This window comes from Dermacentor variabilis, unplaced genomic scaffold, assembly GCF_050947875.1.
Source record: "Dermacentor variabilis isolate Ectoservices unplaced genomic scaffold, ASM5094787v1 scaffold_12, whole genome shotgun sequence".
NCBI classification, from domain to species: Eukaryota; Metazoa; Arthropoda; class Arachnida; order Ixodida; family Ixodidae; genus Dermacentor; species Dermacentor variabilis.
In genome coordinates this window covers 57940097-57967832 of record NW_027460280.1, presented here as the reverse complement: position 1 = coordinate 57967832, position 27736 = coordinate 57940097, and the positions used below count along the sequence as shown (strand labels likewise).

The window sequence follows — 27736 nt, the reverse complement described above, 5'->3', positions numbered from 1 at the left end:
ATGGGCGATTCAGTCCTGCGGAACTGCGCAAGAGGTGGAGGATGTTTCATGAAAGGAAAAGATTGTCATCCACCTGAGAATAGCACGAAGCTATAAACATAAGAGTTTCTCACAATATTACCTAGAGCGAAATTTGGCGCCACTGTCTATGCGAGTTTCCTAATGGGCGTTGTGCACCGCCTTGGTAATGCCGGTATGTGAGTGAGCGATGCTTTGTCTCGAACATGGCTTGGCCTTATAAAATATAGTCATAGCAAACTCTTTGTAGAAAGATTTCATTCGACTGTGCTACATCTTTCAATAAAGTTTTCACACCTACAGTGCACAAGTGAGAGAGGAAAACCAAGACCAGACGACGAACTATCGCACGCACAGCGAGCGCGGACCATGTCGTCTTTCCGCCAACTTTAGCGGCCTTCCAGTACGTTTAAATTTCATGTAATTGTGCATCCAAGCACAAGTCCTCGCGATTGAATGAAAACAAAAATGTGTGTTTGGGTAATATTAACGAAAAGAACGGCTCTTTACGAGCTGTTTCAGCAAGGATGGACCACATGTGACAGACGGAACGGGGCTATAGCCCGATGCGCCTCCAAGGTGTCCTGGAGTACTATTATAGACACTGTAAAATTCAGCCATGTTGCCGAATTTGGTAATTGCGGCATTTTGAGCCAGTCAGAGGCTGTTGTGGGCTCTTCTGATCGGCTCAAAATGCCGCCATTACCAAATTCGGCAACATGGCTGAATTTTACAACGTCCATAATAGTACTCCTGGCTCTCCGTGAACGATGCCAATCCGAAGCAACCACATCGCGGAATTCCCATGCACACGAGAGCGTCGAAGCGCCAGTTTTCCCTCTTATTGTAAGAAAGCGTATGGCTACAGAGGAAACCAATATGGGTCTCTCAAAAAGAAAGCTTCGCATGTGAAAATTTCGTCTTGCTCCGTAGATGGAACCCGGGACCAACGCCTAGGCGTTTGTCCAGGGTTCAACGCCCGGATCAACGCCTAGGCGTTGGTCATCTAAGGTAACGCTTGGTCAGTGGCCATCACAAAATAACTGCCAATTCTTCAGAAAGTAATACTGCGCGCGACATGACGGGCAGCCTTATTAAAAAGTGCGCGCCACAATTTCGCAAGCTGTTATGTGTTATGTTCTAGCCAACGCGGCAGAGTAAGTATTCACCTACAGACCATAACTTCTCTCCGGTTTGAGCCGCTGTATCAGTGACAGGAATGTGCTAGAATTTGCCGCAGTTAATGAGTCCTACCAGTCAACTCGTCATAGTGCAGCTACATATTTTGTACAAATACAGCATCACCTGCCCCTGTGAGTCATTTTCGCTTCGATCCACGCCGTCTACTAAGTACATGCGTAGTTGAGAAGGTGCAAAAGTCATGCCGACTGTCGGCAGGCAGAAGTTACCACGTTTGAGGGCGCCGTGACACAAGTCAGTGCTGCTCTTATATAGAAGCAAACAACAAGCCGAGCGCACAAAGTATCCTAATCTTGAGTCAGACGCACTGAAAACGCTTCTGAGGGTGTTTCTTGCCAGGTCCCTGTGCACTCGGCGATTTATGACTTTTCAGTAACCATGAGCACACTTGAGTGTTCGTGTGTATAGACTGCAGCAGACCGCGAGGCAGTATGAGAATTGTGGGCCTTTCCGCGAAGACTCAGACATCACCGCTAAGTTACGTTCTCTGTGTTGTGTGCGTAATGTATACTATAGATTGTTTTGTGGAGGTCGTTCGGATACGAGTGACGCGCCCTCTGCATGTCAACCGAGGGCAGACATACGTACCGAAAAAGTGAACCGTAAGTTGGGTGCATTGTCCCTCCAGGATGTCTTGCTCTGCCTGGGAGTCCGACATGACCAACCAGTCGCTGGAGTTCAGCATGGTGCGCATGTGGTCCATGAAAGTTCCGCTGCAAATGAAACGGCCTCTGCTGGTAACTATTCACATGGAAATTTCTCGTGAATGCACACATCATGTCACACACATGTCTCAAACTTGGATTGCACATAATACGGGTCGTATTATATGTAATCCAAGTTTGAACGTCTCTGGACGAGTGGATGACTGCGCGAGACTTTTTGAGGCACACTGCTCTCGCGAGGTGAAGAAGTAGCCAGAAGTGAATGAGGAGTCACTTCTGCCTTTTCTGAGCCGCACGTGACCAGCATACGTACCTCAATCGAGATATAGATGATGCAATCATTGCCGCAATGATTATGCAACGCATTTGCAATATAATATTCTGCAGGTTGAGTGACAATCTATATAATAATTTCTACAATGTATGGTTCATCTGTCTGCGCCTGTTTTCTTTCTTTCCTTTAGTCATTGTTGTCTGTATTTGAAGAGGTGTTGGTGCGTGTAGGCAGCACTAACTGCTGATATTCTCTGACTTGACAAGTTCACAATAAATTATGCAAATATTACAAGGAAAGATAGAAAAAGAACTACAGTGACATCAGTTCTAAAGCTCACGCACGTACACAAATATAAATGTTCCTGGGCAGATCACAAAAGACAAATGTTCCCTGCGAACGTACAAATGAAGTCCCTCACGAGTACCAGATTACAAACACAGCATTCGCGAACACGCACGCAAGGGACACGGAAACACGGACGGTATGAATACGCGTGGTTCCGTAAGAATGGTGCTAATTTTGTATTTATTCATGTCGCTTGCTACGTAAACGTTCGAATGATTGCGGTAACACCGTTATGCACTGTGCTAGCGTAATATCTGCTGACGCTTTCAACGTCCAAATACGCAAGTCGCAGTGTACGTAAGTAAGTCGTAAGTAGGTGGATCGCATTCCAGGATAACATCAGATTGGAATAATCTGCCTTCAGACGTAGTCACCGAAATTGATCATCAATTTCACACCATTTTGCGCTGCGCCTGTAAACAATAAAGCAATGCACGGTGTTGGGCTTCTGTTGGTGCATATAAATATCAATGTCTGTAGCGCAACAGGTCCACAAAGATTGACAAACAATAACGCATTTTTTGTTTTGTTTTTATACGTGGTTATCTGCAGGACAGATGTTATATGCATTGTTAGTGAACACTGCAGTTGTTTTTTTTATTGTAACTACCGATCTAGTTTTTCTTGAACTGAATTGTTCTTGATTGTGATTTTTTTTTTGTTGGCCTGTCAAGAACTACTGTTCATGTCCGATAGCGTTGCCATGTATTTTGCCATGTATTTTTCTTACTTGTTCTATTTAACTGTGTGTGCTTTGTTTTAACTAGTTACAAGTCTATTTTACTTACCATTCCCTCCCTCCTATGTAATACCCTTGGAAGAGGGTCTTTCGGGTACTTTGAGACAAATATTAAAATGATGTAACATTGATGTATAAATCTATTTGCAAGAAAATTGTCTACTGCAGACAAAAGAGGGCAGCTGATAGCATGAGAGAGAGAGAGAGAGAGAGAGAGAGATAGAGAGAGAGAGAGAGAGAGAGAGAGAGAGAGAGAGAGAGAGAGAGAGAGAGAGAGAGAGAGAGAGAGAGAGAGAGAGAGAGAGAGAGAGAGAGAGAGAGAGAGAGAGAGAGAGAGAGAGAGAGACTCAATAATAAAATACAGATAATTCTGCTGGTGTATATGTAAGCGCCTACATGTTACTCTGCATAGGGAAGGCGGTCGCGGAGAGAAAAGCCCTATGACGAGGAGGGAGGAAAATGAGAAAAAAAGTAAGGAAGTATATGATCATGGGAAGTGCAGATGAGATAACGGTGATGGTATTGATGGAAATAGATTAGAGCTTGTCAATTTAGCCAATGTTTTGAAGAAATCAAGAAATTCAAAGCTTGAAGTCGCTTTGAAGGAGAAGACATAGAACTAAGTATGCTTCCTAGTTCTAGTGAACGTTAGGAAACAGACCCAATTCTACTGAGTTAACATGTCCTTTAGTCTCTGTAACCTGGATATTCCAACAAAATGTGTCCCACGATTTCTAATGCCTCACAGTTATTCAAATAAGAGTTAGCGGTCAGTCCAAGACGGCACAGGTGGCTATTGGTGAATGCGACGTTTAGGCAAAGTTGATATTTTGTCTCAGGGTGACCGGGAAGCTGATGTTGAAGTCTGCTGGAGAAAGTGACGTTGGTGAAGCGACAGACTCCGCAGACGATTCCTTTCTGCGTGGGCGCATTTGTTTGTCATTAGTGATGTATCAGCTTTTGTAAAGTATATTGGTTTTTAATGTTCTAAATGTAGGCCTCTGCGAGCAGCTAGATCCGCTTTTACAGCGAAGCTGTCTGTGGCTAGGATCCCGGGATTTCTTGGTGGCGTAACGTCGACAGAAAACTATCATCATCTGGCTCATACCCCCAAATGCAATGGCTCATACCCTCATAAGGCAGAGGCTACAAAGAATCAGCAAAGTGAAGCGAACAGTGCATACGCTCTTTGGAATTACGCATACAACATAAAGAACAGCTACGTTTCAATAAAGAACAAGCTGAAAACAAGCATCCGAACCACATAATTGATTATAAGGCGCTCCTGCGGCTGCATGCAATGCGAAGCACCGTAGCTAGCATACGTTTCTCGGTAAAGATTACTGTTGCTCAAGCTGCGGCGGCGACAGCAGCTTGGCTGTAGCATGCGAAGCAGGCAGTGACGTAAGTACACTTTCGTGCCTAAAAGAAGAACCCGCCTATTAAATGATTTGTGTTGCGGCAGTACTATGGGAAGGCCGCGTACAGTGACCTGAAGAGCAGTGTGCATACGAGGCGCGGCGAATTTCTATTCTCTCCATGGTCCACTCTTTGTAGGTGCGCGAAGTATAGAGGCGCAAGACAAGTCGCAGGCCGTCGAAACGTCTTAGGCTAATAATTAGGTAATATGTGAATGTCGCCACGTGAATGGGTAATCGTCGCGATGGGTAATCGTTCTAGTGGTCGTTTACAGGTTCGCTGCCCAACCACCTTCACAGCGTGGATTGGAGACCAGTTTCTTCATTTAGGCATATGCCGCAGTGTCCAGGAATACTTGGGAATATCAGCGACAATGGCATATGGTGAATGTAACCAATGTTTCGGGTCGCTGGATGTTGTTTACTAGCCATGTTCATGCCATATGTTGCTGTAGGGCAGTTGTGAAGTCCGTAAAGGTGAATGACCCATGGTCCTGCTGGTTGCCGAATGATGTGTAACGGCTTTTTTTATACCATAAATTTCAGCTTACGTAGTTGATGTTCATCGCTCAAGACGGTAAGAGAAGTGTTGACCAGAATACGATATTTAGAGACCACACAATGAATCCTATTGATGGCAAGACTCATCAGTGAAGATATGGGCTGAACTCCAGAATTTCTTGGTGATATGGCCCAGGTGAATTTGCAGAATTCCAGCTTGAGGAATGGTTTTCTTCGTGCTGAAACCACGAATGTGTAATACGACTCGCATGGAATTTCGAAAGAGTCCAAGGCGGAAAATTCAAAGCCGTGAGCTGCTGCACCTGTGCACTGGCACAATGATGCCTCGAACGTCCTGCCCAAAGCTGGACTTAGAGCAGGTTTTAGCTATGCGGCCGGGAAAATGCTTGATAATTTGAGTGATGTGTCCAAGATGAATGCATAACATTCTTGTGCGCTTAGGATGTCAACAGTTGAGACGTACTTTGCAGACAGGTGAGACATACATACCTTGAGACATAGTTTGCACATTTCATTCTCTAAACTTCTGCCTCTTCTCTCCCTTTTATTGCCCCTTCCCGTTCCCCATATGCAGGGTATAGGTTAATGGACATGAGTCTAGTTTGTCTCAGTGACCTTCCTCTCTCTTTTTGTCGCCTTCTGCTACAGTTTTCTAAACTGAGCGCTCACAATATCTGAGCGTACCAGCCTTGTGCCGTATTTCGTTCGGTGCTCCACTTCATCGAACATCGCGCAACAGAAGGAACAGTAATACAACCGCCTGTTCTTACAACGCGGCGTGAGAAGGTGGAAGAAAAAAGAAGAGCTTACACGATAAAGCACTGCATTATCAATTGGCGCATTTTATATAGCACGATAAGGTCAACAGTGCGTCTGTAACACTATATCGGAATGAATATTAATTTCTGACTTGTCATTTCTAAACCTAACCTCATGATAAGGTTCCAGACCCGTGTGCGCATTTCTGCGCTATAGGTACGTCCTGCCTTAGTCGAGAGTACTTTTTTTTTCTTCCGAATTTTGGTCCATCATGCCTCTTCACCAAACAGTCTACCAAATAATTCTGCTGGGCTGCAGCACAACCTCCAACTTCACTATTCTCCGACGGCGACTTACACATATTCCTGTGTCAGATGGAGCGCAACTGAATCGCACAAGCTGCTCCAATAAGGGATTTCATCGTGATTCGGGTGTTTAACTGACATGGACCCAAACCTATAGGGGGTATCTACGAAGCTTATGAAGCCCTCATATTATTAGGTAATCGGAGATTCTCTCCACTTGTTATTTTTGACGGCAAGTTATTCAAGTTGCGGAACACTACGTACACCAATTATGTTGTCGCAAGAACTATTTTCTACGTTTGATCACACATAATTGAGCAATATAAAGTTGAAGCTACGCTGGAGAGATATACGTAACGTCAGGTAACTCTCTAAGGGGTGAAAAAACGGATAAAGAGGAATCCGGTCATTCTATGCCGACTTGAAGATGTTCCTTATCGGCTTGATTTTTGTCGTCGTGATGTTTTCTAGCGTCTCGACGTTTTAGGCGTCCCTCTTTCACTGCGTGTTGTTTTTGGAATAGTGTGTTCAATACATCAGCTCTGCACTGATAATTATCTTATGCCATTGCCACCCAATACGTGGAAATTGATACAAATTCTGAAAGGGCTTCGTGTTTTCTGAACAGCTGCCGGGTGTATGGTTCCGAATTTATTATAAGTCGTTCGCCGTGACATACGTGATGACAGACTTCGTTCCAGGTCAGAGAACGCAACATGCCGTCTGACACATCGTCTGTTCTCGCATTTTGTAATCGCAGTACTGAAGTACGTCAGCCATTACTCAGAGCATAACCTCTTGCCGGAAACTCTGAGCCTTTCACAAGTTTCGAGAAATAAGTACAAAAGATCTGCAGCGAGATTCATTGCTGTTTCTATAAATGTGTTCCCGTGCTGTGGAATAATGTATTATGGAAGACTGTTAACTGGAGCGCTGCAATACGTTTAAATTCACGGTGAAATTTTAGTCTGTGTTTCTGGATAGCGGCGGATCTGAAGGCTGAGAGCTTTCGTGGCTGATGCACTTCAACTCTGCAATTACAACACGCCTAAAAAATGTTAATTAAAAATTAATTAGTGAAGCTTTGTCACTGAATAGTCGTATTGGCGCGAGGGCTCTATAAGTTGGGCTCGTTGGATTACTATCCACACGGCGAGCGGCGCAGACGATGGGACAAATAATACGAAGTGGACAGGTGCCAGCGCATCTGTCCTGAGTGTTTGTATATCTTTCGTGCCGTTCTCTAAACTGTTCGTCATCTTATTCGTATTGGCGACTATCGCGCAAGCTCTGGCGTGCTACGCTGCTACGAGGCTCGGTCAACCAAAATCATAATTTCGTCTCGAACCCTCTATATTTAATAACCGCGCGGTGCGATACTCCACATTAGAATAAAAAAATAAATTAGAGCCAACAAAAGTGCGCCATCACGAGGCTTTATTTCCAGTCCGGCCGCTACAGTGGTTTGACCTGTATGGCCTGGGAGCTTTCGCGACAGATAGCAGCCTCGTTGCGGCTTTGTCCTTAGGGGAAAAGCGAACGACGCTTTGCGTTTCGAGTGCGGACAGCGCGAAGCGCGAGCGAAGACGCTGTCACACACGCAAAGAATTAGTTTCCGCTCAGTCTGCGTATAACAGCTCATTCTTTTGACACAGGCCGCTTCGCGGCGCTAAGAAGGCGTGCAAGCGGCGGCCTCCGGCAAAGTCCCTCTCGTTGGCGCCGCCCCTGTTTCGCCGCCGTCTCCTTTGTGCCCTTTCGCAATGCTTTTCTTTCAGCAGCGCGAGCTGCTCCCGTTTCGGCTCTCGGTTTTTCTAGGCGATGGCCCCTCGCCCTTTGTTCTTCGCGGGCGAACGTAAGTGCGCCGTATTATAGGGCGAAGACCCCTCCTCTCCTGCTCACTGACGAACAATTTAGTTTGTCACTACGGAGGTTGCGAACAACTGCGCTCCACGAGGGGCTGCGAAGGAGCGCGTTGTCTAAACGACAAAAACGCGTGCGACTTAGCGTCCGCATTCCGGCCTCGACTGTGCGTGTCTCCGCGCGCGCATAAAGGCCGGGTGAAACCAAATGCAGGGCGGCTGTAATTCCGTTGCGTCCGCGCGTGACGTACGCGAATGTTGCGGGGATGGGCGTACATATCTCGTGTGCGCGACTATCGTGTGACGGTGCTGCGTGGTATACGTGCGGTCTCGCGCGTGAGTGCGCGTGTTTCCGCCCACGTTTGGTTTCCACGTGTATCATGCTTGCATCTTGATAAAGACGAAGCTGTGTTTTGTCAAGACCTGGACCTCTCGATGATCAACTGACGTGAACCCTCTTCTGTCTCCACGATGACATCCGTCTCTCTTGTAGAAAACGTGGTTTGAGATGAAGAAGAAAAAGTGTGGGTTTTCTTACAGTGCAGGGAGTTCCGCTCTGCGTTCATGATAAAATGGCGTTCACTGTGCGATTTCACCGGTGCGCTATGCCTTCACTCGGAATGCCTTTTTTTTTTTTTCTGTGACCATGGACACCTGCTTCCCAAAGCCAATGCATCCCAGCGGTGCGTGTGCGCGCAGCTTGAGCAGCGCCTCGCATTCGCTTGTGCTCACGGTGTGCGACGAAAGCTTCCAGGCTCTCGTGGTTCCGAGGTGAAACGGCTCCGCATGCTCTGGCTGAGAATAGCAACTGAAATTTCGTGCTCCGAGCATGAACCCCGTTGACTGCCTGACGGTTTGTTTCTGCTAAAGGAAACAGAACGGGCGAGGCAGTTGGAAAGTGGTTTGAAAGGGCCCCGAGTGGCATTTCACCCGTCACTTGGCGAAAGTATGACGTTCGGATTTCCCACGCTCCTTCATCGGCACCGCTTTTGGTCTAATAAACTGAAATTCAGCACACACAACTGCGGTATTCTCAATTTGGTGGTGTGCTAATGTTACGTTTAAATGCTTAAAAGGGAGCATCAGAAGGGATGGCAATGCCAACGTGGGAAAAAGAAAGAAATAAAGAAAAAAAAGTATATCCAACAAAGACTCGCGCGTGTGTGATGCGGCTTTTATTTTTCCTTTATCGAATTCTGCAGTTCTTCCTTCTCGGAAACTTAACAAATATAATGGTGCATGATTTAGGATCTCTATGTCAACGTGTTGACCAAGGATTCTCGCCCCCCCCCCCCCGAGTTCTACAGACGCTGGTGAAAAAAGAGCGAGAGCACTGAAATATGCGCAAACCGTCGCTTCGATGATGTTTTTCAACTGACCTGTCAACTCACAGCAGCATGTTTGTGAAGCTTCCCTGAATGCGCATTGGCATGTTCCTTGTCCATCTGATGTTCATCCGGTCAGACCCTCCGGTTACGCGCCAAGATTCGACGAAAGTCAATACGTGTATACTATACGGGAGCTCTGGAAATCTCGAACGTTATCGGTCCATGACGAAAAGCCCACATATCTTGTGTGCTATCTTGCATGGTGCTCACTTGACTTTTGGTTGCTCGAATTTTTTTTTTTACGAAAACATTTTTTTCTCTGCTATTTTCTCTCCAATTTTCTTTGTGAAGCTACCTATATCAAAAGTATATTGCAAGAATTGTTGAAATCTGTACCAGTCATCCGTCTCACAGTGCAACATAATGTGCCAGTAAATACTCTAGCGAAAGCGTATTAAAGATAAGCATAAACTAAACGAACCTGGAAACAGTCTACGATACGTATACAGGGTGTCCCAGCTAACGCTAGCCAAGCTCTTAAATATCAACATACGAGGACGGAACCTGTGGTACCCTGTCAGCAGTGACGTACACCGCGCCAGGAGGATTTATTTTATAATTGAACTATCGATAATTAGATCAGATTAATTAAAGAACTCCTTTGAGGACCCGAATTTTTATTTGAAAGTAATAATGATGTTATAAAACACCCCATTCTGCTGTTTCAGTATGCTATATGCCTCGCGTAATTTTTTTCCGCGTTATAAAGAAAGCGCGCGAAATATGAGAACGACCACATGATTAAGCGTTTGGCGTTTATTTAGGCATTTGGCGTTTATGCGCGGGCTTCTGTCATGCTTGGAAGGACACGTTTATGCAGCACGTATTGAGCAGCAGGAAGCTGTATGGGGAGTTTTTCATGTTGCTCTACAATCTTATAATGAACACTTTTCATCTAAATCTTGAGAAGTTTGAATCTTGAGAGAATCAGCTTGAGAAGTTTATTAATTAATTAAGACCGATTATGCAATTAGGCGAATGCAAAAGTATTCTTAATATCTCGAAGCGACGCCGAGCAACATTACCTTGGTTCTGTCCAGCTACGTGGCATTCGCATATCTTTAAAGTTTGGCTCAAGGCACGTGGGACACCCGGTATATCTATATATATATATATTCACCTGCGTGTGTGTGTGTGAGCACATACAGACAGACCCATAGGATATACACGTTGCAAGAACAGCCATTCGATGCAGGACACTTGTATGATTTAGAACAGTTATTCTATACCACACCAAGCATGCTTCGCATTACGCAGATGTCAACTGAAATTGAGTCTGCTTTTCTTTTTTATCAGATTTCTTGCGCCGGTGGGCATATGAAATAGTGCTATAATCCCTTAGTAAAATTTCATTGCCTAAGAATCAACTTTTGATTAGATTACCTAAGGTGCATGCTGTACTCGTGAAGTTTAAGTAGTTTCGGGGTATCCGCCCCCAAAACCTGCTACGAAATGCGTCGGTGCTGCCGTCTTGTCTTGGAGTCCGTATGTATAGTATAACGGAGGCTTTCTGGCAAAATAAGTTAAACCTTGCTAAAATTTTACTGAACGGCTATACCTCGAAAGTGGCGCTGGCATCGCCTTTACAAGAGTTTCTGCGAAGTAGTTGAAAATTAAATAGTGAATTCTACTTACTTGATAGGTTACTCACTTATAAACGCTTAACTCCTAAGTTTTCTCGGTGCGAGTAATGTGGGAACCAAAAAATAGCCTCGTAATGCATGCGAATTTCTTATTATTATTACTGTTATACTAAGCCCACCGGTGTAAATCGGCTGATGTGTTCTGCCGTTCGTGCTCCGCCGGAGGCAAGGAGCTAATATAAAACCTAGAGCCTGTTTAGTTTTCTGGCTCTATACGTGTTTGTAGATCGCAGAATACGCAAAGGAGTTCAATTTTATCGCAGCTTAAACACGTATATAGCGAAGAATAGAGGGGGACGTCCACTTGTGCGCGGCGACATATATGCATTGCACATGAGCCTCGTGTTCGGGCCGCGAAGAACACCAAGGTATTTCGTTCCTCGCGGTCTCTTGTGTTCCGAAAACTGACAGTGAGACTGACAGTGAGAGCAACTGAGGAAGCTCAGTGTTTCTTTTTTTTTTTCTCGTAACATTTGCTTTGTCGGGCAGCGCAGTCCGTAAACACCACCAACGTCGTGGAAACAAACAAACAAACAAACAAACAAAACCATGCGCGCATGTGTGTGAGCGATTGCTGGTGCAACCGAACGCAGTACATATCTCCTTTCTAATATAGCTGCGCGCACAAAGGAGAATGGTTTTCGTGGCTCCTTGGGAATCCAGACTGCAGCTCCTGACAAGTTTTCGCGCGCTACGCCTAGAATTCGCACTTGTATACGAGCGGCAACAGACGGAATGCGGAAAGTGCAGCGCACACCGTTGGGGCGCGTGTGGGCTGCATTTTCTGCGCTCGGCCGACGACAACGCGCGTGGCGTGTGTACCTTGAGAAGCCCGGGAACTTGCGCACCGAGACGTGCCGCACCAGGTGGATGTCGTGCTTGATGTTGGCGCAGGCCTTGCGCAGCATCGAGCCGTCCTGGGCGAACACGATGATGGAGCGGCCCAGCACTGCACGCAAGTTTCAACTGCTTCATGCTCACGCGGAACACTCTTCGTTGCTAAACATATAATTGTCCACGCACTGGCTGTAATATGGTTGCTACTGGAGCTTCTCATCTCACAAAATAAAGGGAAAAAGCTACAGGAAGAAACAAAAAAAAAACTCATGAGCCATTCAACTTTGTGAAGGGGGATGACCAGCGAAGCTGTTTAGCACACGGCACAGAGGTGACACGGAGGGTCCCAAATTCTGAAACGTTCCTCACCTTAAGAAGGAATTCTATATATATATATATATATGCATGCGCACGGTACAGCTTCGCTGTTAAAGACACCTGTTACTTGCGCAGTATCGAAATAACTGATGTAGGCCTGCGTAGCCTACGCCGTGAGTAGGAGGATATAAGCTTGGAACGATAACAATTCACTAATTCACTTTGATATTGATGATGCACAGGGTATAAAAGCACACGAACCTGAAAGGAAGGCGGTTTTTGTACTGCCAGTAACCTGCTGCAAGCAATTCACGAACGCTTTTGTTTGTCCCTGCTGTGCAGTGAAAGAAAGTCCTGTGAATGTGTCCTTGGGTGGTTGTGTTTTTTACGCGCAGACACTTATGCTCTCAAGAGAGGGAAAGCATGGAGATTAATCAGAGTTGAGACCAGTTTGCTACCCTGCACAGGGGAAGGGGACAAGGAGAGGTAAGGAGAAATGAACGGTAATGGAGGTGTATAGGGAAACGTAAATCGCGCACACAACTAAGAGGCGGCACACTGCGACCGCCTATGTCTCGTATAAGCCCAGACGTGGCGCAGCGCTGCGCAGACGTGTTCTTTGACTACTGTCCCGAGATCTTTCACTGTGCTGGTGGGTGATTTCCAAATCAGTTAAAGGAAGCTGACGTTTTGCGCTGTCACGTAGCCTTATACAAGAATTCCAACAGAGCGCTGTAGTGAGGCACTATATCAGCAGCCACATGAAGCCAACAGACGATGAAGCGTAGGGAAGAATAGGGGAAATTAAATGTTTTTAATGGGAAAATGTAGAAATAATGAGGGAGATGGGGCACAGGAAGCTAGACGAAAAGACAACTTGCCGCAGTGGGAACCTAACCCACGTGGCACGGAAGCACAGTAAGCTGGACGAGTTGGTACAGTTGCATCACGAAAACCAGCGCACAGACACACGAACCAGTGAAATGTCGTCCTCCTTTCTTGGTCCATTTGCTTGTGCGCTGGTTTTCATGACGCAACCATGTGGCATCTTCCTCGTAACGCGTGCGATGCCAATTGAGCTATCGCGACGGTTGTCTCCCCGTCCATTTTCTTGCGCATTTATGTATATTCGCAAACTGATCGAGCCCTGGGATTGTTAGCCAGAGCCACTTATTCATGGCGGTGAACGTGCGATAGCCTCCAGGCGCAGGGGTCACGCAAAACGTGAACGTTACGATTAGGCAGCTGGTCAATAAACTCTCGTTTTCGTTATTATTTATACATTTCAAGTAACAGAACAGTTAATTACCCCTACACTTTCATTGCCTTCCTTGTCTGTTGGCTTCGTGTGGATGTAATTAAAAAAAAAAAAGAAAAGAAGTCAAGCTCGTCATTACCTCACTTTCTTTTCTTTCTTTCCTTTCTTTTTTTTTTCTAATTAAAAAAAAAGTTCTTGCTAGTAGCACGAACTTTCTTTCTGGTTCTGGTTTCTGGTTCCCGGTTTCTGGTGACTATCGACCGACGCACCAACAAATGTAGAGATCGGCTTTTTACGCTTATAGCGTTATGATGGTAAGCTCTGCACCCGCTTAGCGGATATGGCGTTGCGCTGCTAAGCAAGAGGTCGCGGGTTCAAGACCCAGTCGCGACGGCCGCGTTTCGATGTGGGCATGCAAGAATGCAAGAACGACCGTGTCCCGTGCATTGGGTCTCCGTCAAAGATCCCCTGGTAGTCAGAATTAATCCGGCGTCCCCCACTACTGTGTGCGCCATAATCAAATCGTGGTTTTGGAACCTAAAGCCCCAGAATTCAATTGAGTTCTGCACCGGATCCGTACATGAGTGCATCTGTATGTGTAGCTTACTAAAAAGAATTTAAGGTGATGCTATTGAAAAATGAGAGGTAATTGAGAGGTAATGTGCAGAATTAATCCCTTTCGTGAAATCTCGCTTTTCGCGGCGCAACGCCCTGTGCCATCACGACTGTCCATTGCCTGCACGAGTCGATTTGGAGCACATGCCTTGAATACACTCACGGTGTGTGTGCGTGCAGGCTTGTTTTCGCGTAGCGAGAACATTCTGTCGCGTGGGGCGTTGTTATAGCCTCCATCACGAAAATCAGAAAGCACCTGCTTTCGCCACGACGTCGCTTCTTCGGTTTCGCTTTAGATACATGTACACGCGTCTGTCCGCCCTCAAGGAGACATGTACACAGACTGTACTTTCCAAGAAGAGATTCAAGAAGCGATTCAAAGATCGCAGCGACGAGCTCCTTCCTCAATGCAGCAGGAGGCTGCCAGGCTTACCCTCTGACAAAGCAAGCTCGCACGTCTTTCAGAAATGTGTGGTACCACTCGTACACTTTGTTCTTGTCGCCTGGAAGGCAAGACAGATGGAAACCGAACAGTGATCACCTTCCGTAAAGCTCGACATAGAGACGTCCACATCGAGGGAGCCGGCTCAGGTGAAAGGATGCAAAAGCAATCGGTCGCTTCCGGTAAAAAGAAAGAGCGAAAGTTCTTCCACACCTGAGAAGTTCCCGACCAAAGGCAGGTTGGTGTCTGTGTAAATGGCGGGGCCCGTGCCGATGCTGAGCGACCCCAGCTTCCCCGACAGGTCGCCCATCTCGCACCGGAGCGGCGTCTGCGGGCTGCACTCGCTGTGGTAGCTGTCCTGCAGTGCGCGCACACGAAAGGCGCATGAATCGCCTCCTGCAGAGACTCGCCGTCACCCACCTTGTCCGATTGGGCCAGGTAGGGGTTCCAGCGGTATCCGGCGGCGATGCAGCGCGCCTTTTCACTCTTCTCCAAGGCGTCGTGTGCCACCTGGTTCACGTACACGGCCCAGTGGTGACCCTTGGTCTACCGAAGAGAGCGCCACAGTGAAATGAGCGTGGCCCTCGTGAGCAGCATATATGCCGGCCTAACACGCATACCTTACGAGAACGAAAATCACGGTTTTATTTTCTGAGAGTCAAACTATTATATGTGCCGTGTGCCACAAAACTTGCTGAACATATCGAGCACCTGTGTCCTCCAGCAGAAATTCTGCGGGGTTTGGTCGAGTGTATGCGTCTTACCGATGTGTATCTATCTCTCTTATCTCCCCTTCGAACGCAGTATGAGACGGTAAAGTAGGCCAAACCATAGTCACAGGGCTCCTGTTCTGTTTGTTATTTCACTTTTACAGCGAACCTGTTAAGAGCAGTTTCGCAACGATTTTCATGCGGCGGGTGAAGGACGGCGGCAAATGGCGTGGTCGCTACCAAGTGTAAATGCAGTGCAACGTATGCCGGAGCCCCGAATTTGTCTTGAAAAGCAATGATCAATGACCATAAAACAAAACTTACCTTGCGTATATTTTATTAAAATAGAAAACACCTTATATGCGAGTTTTCTTTTTAAACCAGTAATTCGTTATTCTTTTTTCTAACGTCGCGTTATACACCGGCTCCAGTTTGGTGGTCAGGCATATACTTACGGCTGCGGTGGTGGAAGCTGACGGTGCTGCAACGCAGCCTTCGTGTGGGGCAGTCACTTAGAATTTGCTTTAGAACGTAATTATTAATGATTATAAAATAAAAGTTACCTTGCGTATACTTCACTGGAATATTCAACGTCTTAGCGTTGTCTTTTAGGCAGTAATTTGCCATTGTTGACGTCGCATTTTACCGTCTTCACAGAGGTCAGCTGATGCTGTGGCAGTGAAAGCTGATGGCGTTGTCCAGCAATGCCGCCTGCGTGGGAGCCCTATGCGTGGGAACCCTATGAGCAGGGCGTTGATGATCAATCATTATAAGAACCTCAACCGAATAGATGCTGAGACACCCGAAGAGTGTGCAAAATTAAGTCGCTTACTATAGTCGTCCTTGCCTTTGACGTATCCGTTGCTTGCGCAGATTGACATACATCTGCGAAGAATCTTTTTTCTCTGTCTTTTTGCACGTCTAGTGAATCTTCAGCTTCCGAACCACGTCAATGTGCATGTGATTGTTCTTTTCCAGCAAGTCATCGCTCTCGTCGAAAGGCTAGCGGTTTTCGTTAGGGCCCTCAAGATTATAGCATTGCAGTCACTATACTGCTTTTATGCATGAGGAGATTCACACCTTTTGTATTTCATGGTGACTTACCTGGTTGCGGTTGTACTTCCCTGGATAGCGCAGGTCAACCAGGATGAACGTGTCACTCGTGGCGCCGTCCTTGTACTCGAGCTGCCTCTGCATGAAGCACGCACACCGTTCAGGCTATTCGCACAACGAAAGGTCGAGGAGTGCGCCTCACCAGCCTGATGTAGCCTTGCAGCGCAGAGTCCGGGTGATCGAAGGTCGCTATGGCCACGAGCTCGCGGCCCTTCCGGGACTCCATCTCGGGCATGATGGTGCCGCAGGCTGAGCGGCGCTCGCCCATTTGGATGACCACCGACTTTCCCACCACGCTGGTGTTGCCGAATAGCTGTAGCTCGGCGTCCAGAGTCTTAAGCGACTCGTCACTCTTGCCGGCCAGGTTCCCGTAGCGGTCGCTCAGCTCCAGCACACCGCCCCGGCCATCGCGCACGGCCTTGCAGGGAAAGTGCTGCTCGAGCGGAACCGGCAACGCATGCACACGGTACGCGCTTGCCCGACCGCCTAGTCCGCGAAGGCGAACTTCCACGCGCACACTGTCCTCGGGACTGTCCTGCGACCAGACCACGTAGCCCAGGACCCCCTGCTCGGCGGGCAGCCAGCGGCGCACGGCCGCCGAGATCGGGTGAAGAGGCAGCAGAGCGGCACACGCCAGCCTGTCGCCGCGGTGCGGCGGTGCTCCGCTGTCGTGCAGCACCATCGAGCGCTGCAGCACGCTGTTTGGTCCCGACAGCGGCAGGTGTAGGTCCGTGTAAAAGAAGCGTTTGGCGCCCGCCAACTTGGCTCCCTTCGCCGTCAGAGCGCCCACGGGACAGAGCAGAGGGTGCGGGCACGAACCCGATCCCACTTTGAGCGGGTCGAACACGTCGCCGGCGCTCACGCAGCGCGCCGTCCAGTTGTAAAAGTCGCGGCCCGGCCGGCGCTCGTGCACCTGCAGCTTGTACTGAGTGGTGTCGTTGAAGCCGTACGGGTCGAACTTGACGAGCACGGCAGTCTCCGACTGATGGTCGTTCGCGTCCTGCCGCAGAAACACCTGGCCGGAAACGGGGAAATGGAAGGTGGCCTTCCCCACCACAGTGGGTCCGGGAAAACCGACACGCGCGCACTCGGTTTGGTTGCCATCGGCGCGCGTCACGGATATCCAGCGGCCGATTATGCGACGAGGTCCGAAGAGAACGAGCTGCGGCTCCAGTGACACCGGGGCCAAAAGCTGAACGGCCGGCGCCCCACGCAGCGGTCCCTCGCAGTAAGGGGCCGGGTGCACGGCGAAGCTGGCGCCCAGCAGCCCCTGGGCGCGCACCAGCGTCGGCTGGAAGGGGCTCTGCTGGGTGAAGCTGAGCTGGCCGCCGTCCGCGAACTTGGCGTGGACCGTGCGCGCCTCGAGCACACGCAGCGGTGCGCACGCTGCAAACGCCATGGTGGCCTCATCGCGCAGCGCCAAGAAGAGCCGCCGGTGGCCGAGAGGCAAGTGCATGTCGAGCAGGGCGCGGCGCGAACCGCGTGGCGAACCCACGTTCAGGGGCCCGTGTTTGGCGCTCAGGTCTCCCGCACGACAACGTTCGTGCGCGCTGCGTCCGCAGCCGTCGCCGTCGGCACGGTCCGGGTCGTAGAGCATCTGCAGGAAGCGGCAGCCGGGCGCCGCGTCCAGCACGTCGGCCTCGAGCAGCTCCCACGTGTAGCGCGACGAGCGGCCGCCCTGGAAAAGCAGCACGGCCAGCAGCGACGCGCTGGGCGACGCGAGGAAGAGCACGCGTCCGGCGACGCGCGGACCAGCGAACAGCGCTTCGGCCCAGTGGAGCGAGCCCTCTTCGAGCAGCAGGTTGGCGCAGGCCTGGGTCTTGCCCTGCTGCAGCAGCAGCGCGCGGCCCCACACGCTGGCGGAGCCCTGCAGCTGCAGCTGGTCGTCCTCGAAACTCAGTTCGGTGCCGTTCAGCTCGAGCGGCCCGTGACGCCGGGACAGGTCGTGGCGCGCGCGGCCCAAGTCCGCACACGGCGACGCCGCGTCGAACAGCGCCGGCATCTCGCGCACGCTCCAGCTGAACTCGCCCGGGGGCCCGACGAGACGCACCGTTATGTTGACGCCGGACGGATCGGATGGGGTGAGCCGAACCTCGCCTTGCACTCCTGCCATGTTGAACGGGGCATGTAGGTCCAGCTGGTCACTGGTGCCCACCGCCGAGCACAGCTCGAGCAGCAGCAACAGCAGCATCGTGTTGGACAACACAGTGGGTCACCTGCGCTGTCTGGTCGTCGTCCGCGGGCTTCTCTCAGAAACTTCAGTCGCCGACATGGCTTCGCCGGGCCGCGTCATGCCTCTGGAGCGCACGATCTCGCGCTCGGCCGCAGGGCGCTGAGAGAAACCGGTGCGGCAAGGGGGACAAAAGAGGTCTGTCGGGCCCCCCTCTCCGCGCGCCGGCCGAAGGGGCCAACGAGCCGGCCTCGGCGGCGCGGGAGATCCGAAGCTCAGGAATCCCGAGAAAGCGTGCCAGTAGCCTTTTTTCCTTGCCACCTCCGGCCCCAAAGTTCTCGGCCCCGAGGTGGGCGCGCGCCCCCTTCTTTGATGGGCCACTGCCCTTCTGGTGGTGGGCCACTGCCTTTCATCGCAAAGACTCAAGGTGTGGGGTGCTGGCCGTTTCGTGCGGGAGAAATTTGCATTCATGCATCTCGGCGGCGAAGGTGCCCGCGCTTAGGTCGTCACGGGCACCACGTGGTATGTTTAATTACGCAAGATCTGTTTTACCCTCGTTTCCTTGTACTTTCAACTTTCTAATGAAGCACGGCTTTACCCTCTTTTTTTTCATATTATAATAATAAGTTCGAGAAATTCGTCAGCCTGCTTCAAGGCGTCCTAAAAAGGTGAAAATGCGAATGTATAGAACGCAGGAAGAACTCAGGAATAAGTGGTATTGCGTAATAATAATAAAAAAAGCAAAGAAATTCATCGGTTCGCGCAAATGATATCGTCCCACACCACACACTCCCCACCTTCTTCAAGGCGTGTTTCGTAGCCCCAGTGTTGAATTATCGTGAGTGTACACAGCGCGATAGTTAAAGGTGGACGTCCTTGTCTTGTCTACGTCCTTGTCTTATCTACGTGCTGTACACTCACGATAGTGGGACGTTATAAACCAATCTCCTAAATCAATCACGAAATATTAACACCGCAGGCTACAGTGACGTTGCATCGAACACATGACGGGGACATGGAGAAGAGTTGAACAGAAAAAAAAGGAAACTAACATGAAACTTTCTGAGGCCGGGTGTATCTACTGCTGAAGAAGTGAAAATCAATAAAAGAGGGCTGCTTCAGCCTCCTCTGTCTATACTATATATCGACACTATCGTTTATACTATGGTGTCTATACTATAGAAACTAACTATAGCCTGCCGTGGTTTTTGACATAACAGAGGAAGTGGGCAGATCGACGAAACATGAGCTGTCAGAACGTCTTGGTCTTTACGTATATGTCCAACGTGTTACAAAAAAGCGCGCGCAGTCACTCAACTTTCACACGTGATTTGTTATACGACTGAGGACCGAAACTTGGCAAATTCTTGTAACAAATGATGCCCGACACATTTCCACAGAGTGGGAAAAAGAAACACTTGTCAGAAGACTGCAGAAAACAAATGCAAGAGGAAGCGTTAGTTGCGCGTCTTCAAGTATCGGCCAAATTAAATTTGTTACGTTTGATTTAGAACGTTGAAATCCTGACTGTGACAGTCTGATGTAGTTCTCTTGTTTAGACCCTCAATTTCTTCATGCACACACGCGCACGCGTACACATATGAATGCTATCAGAAAATTTCAGTAAAATTGAAGCATCTAGTTTGTTACTAGCTCCGAAGCAAAAAAAAAAAATATATGTGGGCCAATATTCCAAGTTTTTATTACGAACCAATTAGCACACACTAACTATTCGTGTTAAAAAAATAACTAGTCTGTATTTTCGAATATTAAGAACTAACAAAATATTTCGCAACTACCGAATGTTAAAATACTCTTTTCTCCGTTTGCTAAACAAAGTATCCCAAATTATCAGAAAAAGACAAAAGTTATCGAATCCATGCAAGAACGAAATGGGTAATGCAAGGTTTGTTTTCGGTTTTGCGAGGGAAGCCTACATGACAACCTGTGATTTTTCTGTGTAGTCTGTCATTTAGGGTTTTTGGCAGTCTATCATGTATAGCAGTTTTATTTTTATTTTATTTTTTACGCTACAACCATCAATGTTTTTCTTGCAATGAGCGCTTCATATATGTGCCTCCGGACACGTGTCCTTCAGCATGACGAATACTGGGGTGTGATTTGCAAGCGTAATTCCAATGGAGACAGGAACTTTTCGTTTCAATTCGCGGAATGGTTTTCTTTCGACTGTTCTGCCGACGGAGACGAAGAAATCCCGGGTTCATATACAGCTCCGCTGCAAAACTTGTCAGCCGAACTACTAAGCATATTTGTTGATCTCGGATGCATCCAACTCGAAAGGGATCGCGAAATAGTATATATGGACAATTTTAAACATAAAATATGCCTGTCTTAAGCTTGTCAGAAAGCTTGGCACCGTCTCGAACAATTTTTCGGAATCGTGAAAAGCGGAAATTCACCGATCCGTTTCTACAAGTCCCGTGTCGAACGCGTAAAAGTTGACCCATTTCTTCGTGCACGAATGTCGCAAGTCGCTAGGGGTCGGTAATATCGATGAATGATTAATCTATTAAATTAATCTACTAAAAAATTAAAACGATTAATGTTAATCGATGTCTGCCTTTCATTTAATCGACTTAATCGATTAGAACTGTTCGGTTAATCGTTTTCGAGAGTTTTACAGGAATGGCGCGAAAATTTAGAAATCGTGCTGGAATGTCGGCGCACGAGCAGTGACTGTGCGGCTGTGTTAGAGCGACTATCGGCTGTTTTTCCGAGTCCTGTACAGCGATTCTTTCTCCGTGCGCCGAGCCGAGCGCCTCCCCTTTCTTCCCCCACACCGCGAACGCCACCACGCCCTCGCAATTGAAGGCTTAATATAGAAACCCAGCCGTTGATCGTCGTGCGGCTCTCAGTCCGATAAAGACGTGGCACAGCATTGGCGCCTGCTTGGAGCACGCATTTGACACAGTGATGGAGTTCGTGTCGATTCCAGCAAATGCATAGCTTCCGAGCATCTTTTCTCGCATGCTGTTTGTGTGACCATTCAAAGAAGGTGTCTGTTTCACCCAAACATTCCAGCCAATTGACATATATTCCTCAGCTCTGTATAGAAAAGGCCATGTGGTTTAAAATTCTAAACGCGTAATTTTCTTTTACCCTGTGTATTTTGCAATTTCTTGCACATTTCAGTTGGACTTCACCTTTCAGAACATTTTCTTGGGCGAGTTGGTTCATGGTCGACAAGAAAAAGGCAGAAACTCGAAAGAAACAAGGACGAGACGAGGACACATGACTGCGCTTGTCCTGTGTACTCGGCTCGTCCTTGTTTCTTTGGCGCTTCTGTTTTTTCTTCTCAATTCAACTTTCACGTTTGCCATTTCTCTTATTTCTTCTTTAACTGTGCTGTACAGGAATACACTAGTGTCATGTATTTTAATTCTGCACTTAGTGCCATTTTATAACATATATTGCTTATATTTTCAAAAGCCACTACTGATGACTATATTTAGTCTTTAACAAGTTAAAGATTATCCTTTATCAAACCTTTTTACAATTATGCTTGAAACTTTGTTCCACCTCTCAAACATTAAAATTGGTTCCTAAGAAAGTAGATAACTGTGTTTCAACCTTCTTTTAAAGTGCCCAGCAAAAATTTCGATTAATCAATTATTCGATGAAAAACCCTACATCGAAAGCGATTAATCGATTAAAGGCTAAAACGATGAATGACTGATCGTTAATCGAATAAAATTAATCGACCATACCTACAAGTCACTCGCGCTGCCGAATGGTCTTTCATTGTACTATACTTGTAACCCAACGCTGACGCAAAAGCAAGCGTCGCCCGACCGCGAGGCCAAGGTACGGCTCGGGCGCGTCGAAGTGCTCGTTGAGCGTTCAAACCAGCCTGCATGGAAATGCTCCGTGCCGCCATCAGAGCGCTCGCGCGTGTCCGTTGCAACACGCCGTTTATACGGCCGATCGTCACACGTCGGCAACGAGTCGACGAAGCAGACTGTTGGGTCGGGTTTCGGAACCGAGTCCGTGCTCTGCCTTCGAACCGATGTGTCATCGCTTCTCGTCCGCCCGTCGGCGACTCGCAGGCCCTTCTTCTCCGGTGATGCTTCGATGACGGCCGCCACCACACACACGGTTAGAAAATGACTTTCTGTAGCTTGCAGAACATCCGGGTCTCTTGCCGCTGATGCTGCGAGAACGAATGAAACGCGTCCAGCGCGGACTGTGGGCCAGCGACGACGCACCGCGATGGGTGTGCGCATAAAGCGTGCAGTGATTTTGTAAAATACAAACTGTAATGTGAAAATCAGTCCAAGTATCTGGATTGAGGTGGGACTCGTTACGGCCGCTTCGCGGAACCCTAAAATGCCGTTCGCGGAAACCCCTGCTCTACAAGAAGACCCGGCGGCGAATAGATCTCCAGTTCACCATCCCATGCCGGGAGCTACTCATTGAAAAGATCGAGTGTCAGGCACACTACATATAAGGCCTTTCGCGTTCTTGAAGCAGCGCGGCGATCTGCTCTTGCCGATAGCCAATTCGGCCGTCGTTTGCACGAGACATCCATCCATATTTGCAGCGAGCAAACTGAGATGTGCGCCTTGCTCATTTTTCCTCCATAACATGCACTACCCTTCAGATTCAATGTCTTGTGTGATACGGCCAAAATAGTGCCGTTTCGCCGGCAACGAATATTTCCGACGGCGGGAGAAGTGATTGTGGCTCCGTTGGCAGAGTTGGAGAGATGCGGCGATCTACGATCGATACATCGAACGTGAACGGGAGTTCGAAACACGTGTAGAGCAGTGCTATACCTTTGCACGGGATTTTCAAGGGGATGTTACAACTGTCCGTTACATATGATAATTTTGCATATCCGGATTATACAGATTCGGCATCTACCTACGTCCCAAAGGCAAGATGTGCAAGGACCTTCTATTTTGTAGCGCACAAGAAGGCCTACCATTCGAAGTGTCTAGAAGTGCAGTGGTTTCTTTGGAAAGTAAACAGAAATTTTGAAACCATTTTTTTTAATCTGCGTAGTCTCTAACTGGACGCGATGACGATGCCATGCCAGTTAAAGTGAGAAACTCGAAGCGCATAGTGTTTCTGTAGGAATGGTTACTATATGGTAAACGCTGCAATTATGACCTATAGATATGATAGCCGTCCTCAGCACGTAATCGGTTGTATAAGTCAGTGCATTTTTCTTTTCTCAGTCGCATATCATCTCACGTGTTTCTTACACGCGCAGTCTGTGTAGTCGGTGTCCTTCTGTCGGCGCTGCCGCCGGAATGCAAGCATTTTATGTGATGGTCTGTATCAGGCACATTGTGGTGAAAAAATGCTTACACAGGTGTTTTGACGACGCCGACACACCGCGCAACGTACCACAATCTCCCTGCGCGGGTTTTAGGCGCGGTGAGGGTACACAGTTTAGTTTACACTGGCTCACCATCAAGCTATAGCCGCATGTTATATTACGCAACTTTCAGAGCCAAATTAAAGATATGATTCACCCGCCGTGGTTGTGTAGTGGCTTTGGTGTTGCGCTCCGTTGCGGGATCGAATCCTGGCCTCGCCGGCCGCATTTCGATGAGGGCAACATTCAAAAAAAAAAAAAAAAAAACGTGTACCGTTCATTGGGTGCACGTTAAAGAACCCCAGGTGGTCAAGATTAACCCGGAGTCCCCCACTACGGCGTGCCTCATAATGGTACGTATGGTGGTTTTGTTGCTTAAAACCCCAGAATTTATTGTTTAATTTAAAAATATGATTCCTTGTTCATGGAATAAAATCGTGCTCACGATGCCCTCAACGCTACACACAGTCTTCTTATCCAAAGACATGTCTGAGCGGTAGACAATCCCTATAAAAACACAGCCAGCCATGGGTAACAACACACATACTAAAAGTTGCACGGTATTAAGGAAGCAAAGCCAGCTCTTCTCTCTTAAAAAAAGTTAACTAATACGCGAAAACATAAGCTAATAAAAGAAAATGCTAACCGCTGTCTGCTTCGCACAGTTAAGCAACAGAACGAAATCAAATCCCAAAGCGTGGTTCTGATTCTTTCGTAATAAAAGAGTTAAACTATGGCAGGTAATTTCGGATGACTGAGATCAAACTACGTGTCTGAACATTTCTTTTAGTCAGCATTCCTGTGTCTGCATAACTGCAACAAGATTTTACCTATAAGAAATATTCCGCCCATGCAGTCCATGTAATCTATAGGCACTGAAAATTTATTAAAGGCCATTTATGAAAGAAACGCTATTGGTCCGGATGTAATTTCAAGACGCGATTCAAGCGTTGCACAGGGCCGATTTCCCTATATTTTACTGAATTTTGAAAAAAAATATTTATCTAGAGGTATTTTACCATATGGATGAGAAACCGCTCACTTTGTTTAATAGGGACTCAAAAAAAAGAAAAAAAAGAAGATTGAATATTTCGTAACCACAAGTCCATATCCTGACACCAGCCACATGCAAAATACTTGAACATATCTTATATAAAGGAATAATGAAACATCTATTTAAACATAATGTACTGATCAAGGAACGACATATGGATTTCGTAAGCGACTGTCTTGTAGAAGTTATAACACAACTAATTGAATTCAATCATGACTTCGTATTGAGCGTTGATGCCAAGCGGACATGTGGGCAGTAATATCTTACATTTCCGTAAGGCTTTCAAATAAGTCACTCACTCACTAAACATTGATTCAATAGTATTTAAATGAATATGCATTTACTTACCTCAAGGAAGTCAATTTTTTTGTTTTGAATGGAAAATGTGTACTGCACGACATATGAATTTAAATATAGAAAATGTGCGCACCTTTCCTTTACCAATAATAAATCCCAGTATTGCATAAATAACGTATTATCAGAGTCCTTTAATACTTCTCTTAAAAGTATCAGAGGGCCCCCGTACTATTAAGACAATAATGTAGATATAAATAGCAAGGCGTAAAATGTAATCGGACTGCTTGTGTCTGCTGACACATGTAAGTAGCGTACGTAGATAAACCTGCTCAAGCATTGAACTTCATTTCGCGTAACTTGCGATTCTTGCACGTGAATCTAAAAAAAAGCGACTTATGTAACTTGTGTTCGGTCAATTTGGGAGTACAGAAGCAAGGTTTGGGTACGGGCTAGTTGGTATTCCACGGTATCAATCGTCACTTACGGCGCATACATACACGTAACGCTTTGTTGTGTGGAACTCAGCCGAAGGGACCCTCATCACCGCTCTGGAGCAAATGAAAAACCAAGCTGTCAAGTTCGTCTCGTGGCGGCACGGAAGGAAGCAGATTTGCACCGAGCTGAGCGTTGTTTGGGAATCACTTCGCGCCCGACGTAGAAAACTGAAGTTGAATTCTCTAAATTTAATATATCTCTCCTGAAACGTTCCGTATGCCATGACAACAATCACGTATGTTTTCCGTTTAATTCTTACGGAATCTATATGAATTTCATATAAATTTCGTGTAATTTTCATAAGTACCGCACGGAAAACATGCGGAAATATTGAACTGCATATGGAAGGTTTCAGTAGGAACAGTAAGACATGGAATCAACAGGCGTTTGTCTAAAGGAACCTGGTTATATGTGAAGGCGTATAATGATCATAATCGCAAAATTTTTAAGGTATGTACAAAACCAAGACGCGCATGTATGCTGACTCCTTTTTTCGTAAACCAGTGGAACAGACTGACTGAAGAGCAAGTGTACTGTGTACAAGGGGATACCGGGTGTTTCAGCGAACACTTTCAATAATTGTTTTAGAATTGCCTGTGGAATCTAGCACAATTCTATAGTCCATGCGCGGGTCTACTCGAAGAGGCGGACACTACTTGCACAAAAAATTGAACTGCATATAAGCGACTAATAACCAGAAAATGCTAATTATGTTTTTAACATAATTACCTCATGGCAGGTATTGAAATTTACAAATTCTAGCCGGTCAGTTCTCAAGACGGATCCACTTGGAACGAATTCTCAGGATGACACCAGTTTCGATATATTAATTTCCGAACTTTCCGGAGAAATTCGTTGGCCTTCCAGTTACTTTTGTGCTTAAATGTATACACGACGTTTTGTTAAGAAATTAAGTGGAACGATAGTGCATTTTTACCGCAAGTTTGATGACGCGTATCTCATAAATGGTGTCATCCACATAATTATTTTCTAGTGGATATGCCTTAACGTATCACACGCTAGAATTTGTAAATTGCAATATGTGCCATAAGGTAATCAGCTGTAAACTTAATTAGCGAATTTTTGTTAATTATTCGGTTATGCATTTGATTTTTTTTTTTTTTTTTGCAAGTAGTGTCCGCCTCTTCGAGTAGACCAGTGCATGAACTAGAATTGGGCTATCTGCCACAGGCAATTTTAAAACATTTTTGAAAGTGTTCGCTGAAACACCCTGCATATTATTCTGTTCGTTGCTGTAACCACTCTGTAGTAACGCCCTTGGGCACTGCGAGGTAATCTTCGAATAACGAATAAAGAAAGAATTTTAACGTGCAAATCTGAGCTAAAGCTTGAGTCTCAAACTATATTTAGATTCTGCACTCATGTTTCGAAGCGACTACGACATGTAGGAGGAAGAAAAGTGTGAAATGTAAAAACCTCGTTAATAAACACGTTCCTCGCTGATTCGTTTTGCTGGTCGAAATGTTACTGAAGACCGCGGTCTCCTTAACGCATGTTCGCGTAAGCATTTTTTGGGAACTCTGTATTCCCGTGGAACCGTGAAAAACGTATGTATAGAGGGGTTCTAGCGTATACGCATAATTACGGCATAACGCCGCTTCAGTGGCCTCTGAAAGCAAGAGACCCGAAGCTTTCGTTGTCAGCACAGAAAGTCGTGACTGTCTCGATTACTGCTTGCCCGTACCGGGCGACGAGGCGTCGATGGAGGTCAGGAAGGCAGCGCAAGGTGAAGTCCGGCACACACGCACCCACCCACGGCATGCGCATTTCCGCACACTTGCAATTCGTACGGTGTCGAAGGGCAGGCGAGTACGCAACGGGGACAGGCGTTACTCCCCACGAATCGAGTCGGGGACCTTTTAGCGATGCGCCGGTGTATCCGGTGTCACCGGCCACACGGCCGATGATTGAGCCAGGGGTTGCG

General features: G+C 47.2%; 1 protein-coding gene across 1 annotated transcript in view; it reads right to left on the bottom strand.

Annotated features, from left to right (window-relative positions):
- Window positions 1-18900, bottom strand: part of LOC142565959 (uncharacterized) — a 67033-nt gene extending 48133 nt beyond the window's left edge. The window contains exons 1-6 of the mRNA XM_075676596.1: window positions 16574-18900; window positions 16423-16509; window positions 15029-15154; window positions 14822-14966; window positions 11961-12087; window positions 1807-1931 (exon numbers count right to left, since the gene is read on the bottom strand). Coding sequence (XP_075532711.1) covers window positions 1807-1931; window positions 11961-12087; window positions 14822-14966; window positions 15029-15154; window positions 16423-16509; window positions 16574-18622 — 2659 coding nt within the window. The 5' untranslated portion in view covers window positions 18623-18900. The remainder of the gene's footprint in view (window positions 1-1806; window positions 1932-11960; window positions 12088-14821; window positions 14967-15028; window positions 15155-16422; window positions 16510-16573) is intronic.
- Window positions 18901-27736: the final 8836 nt, after the last annotated feature.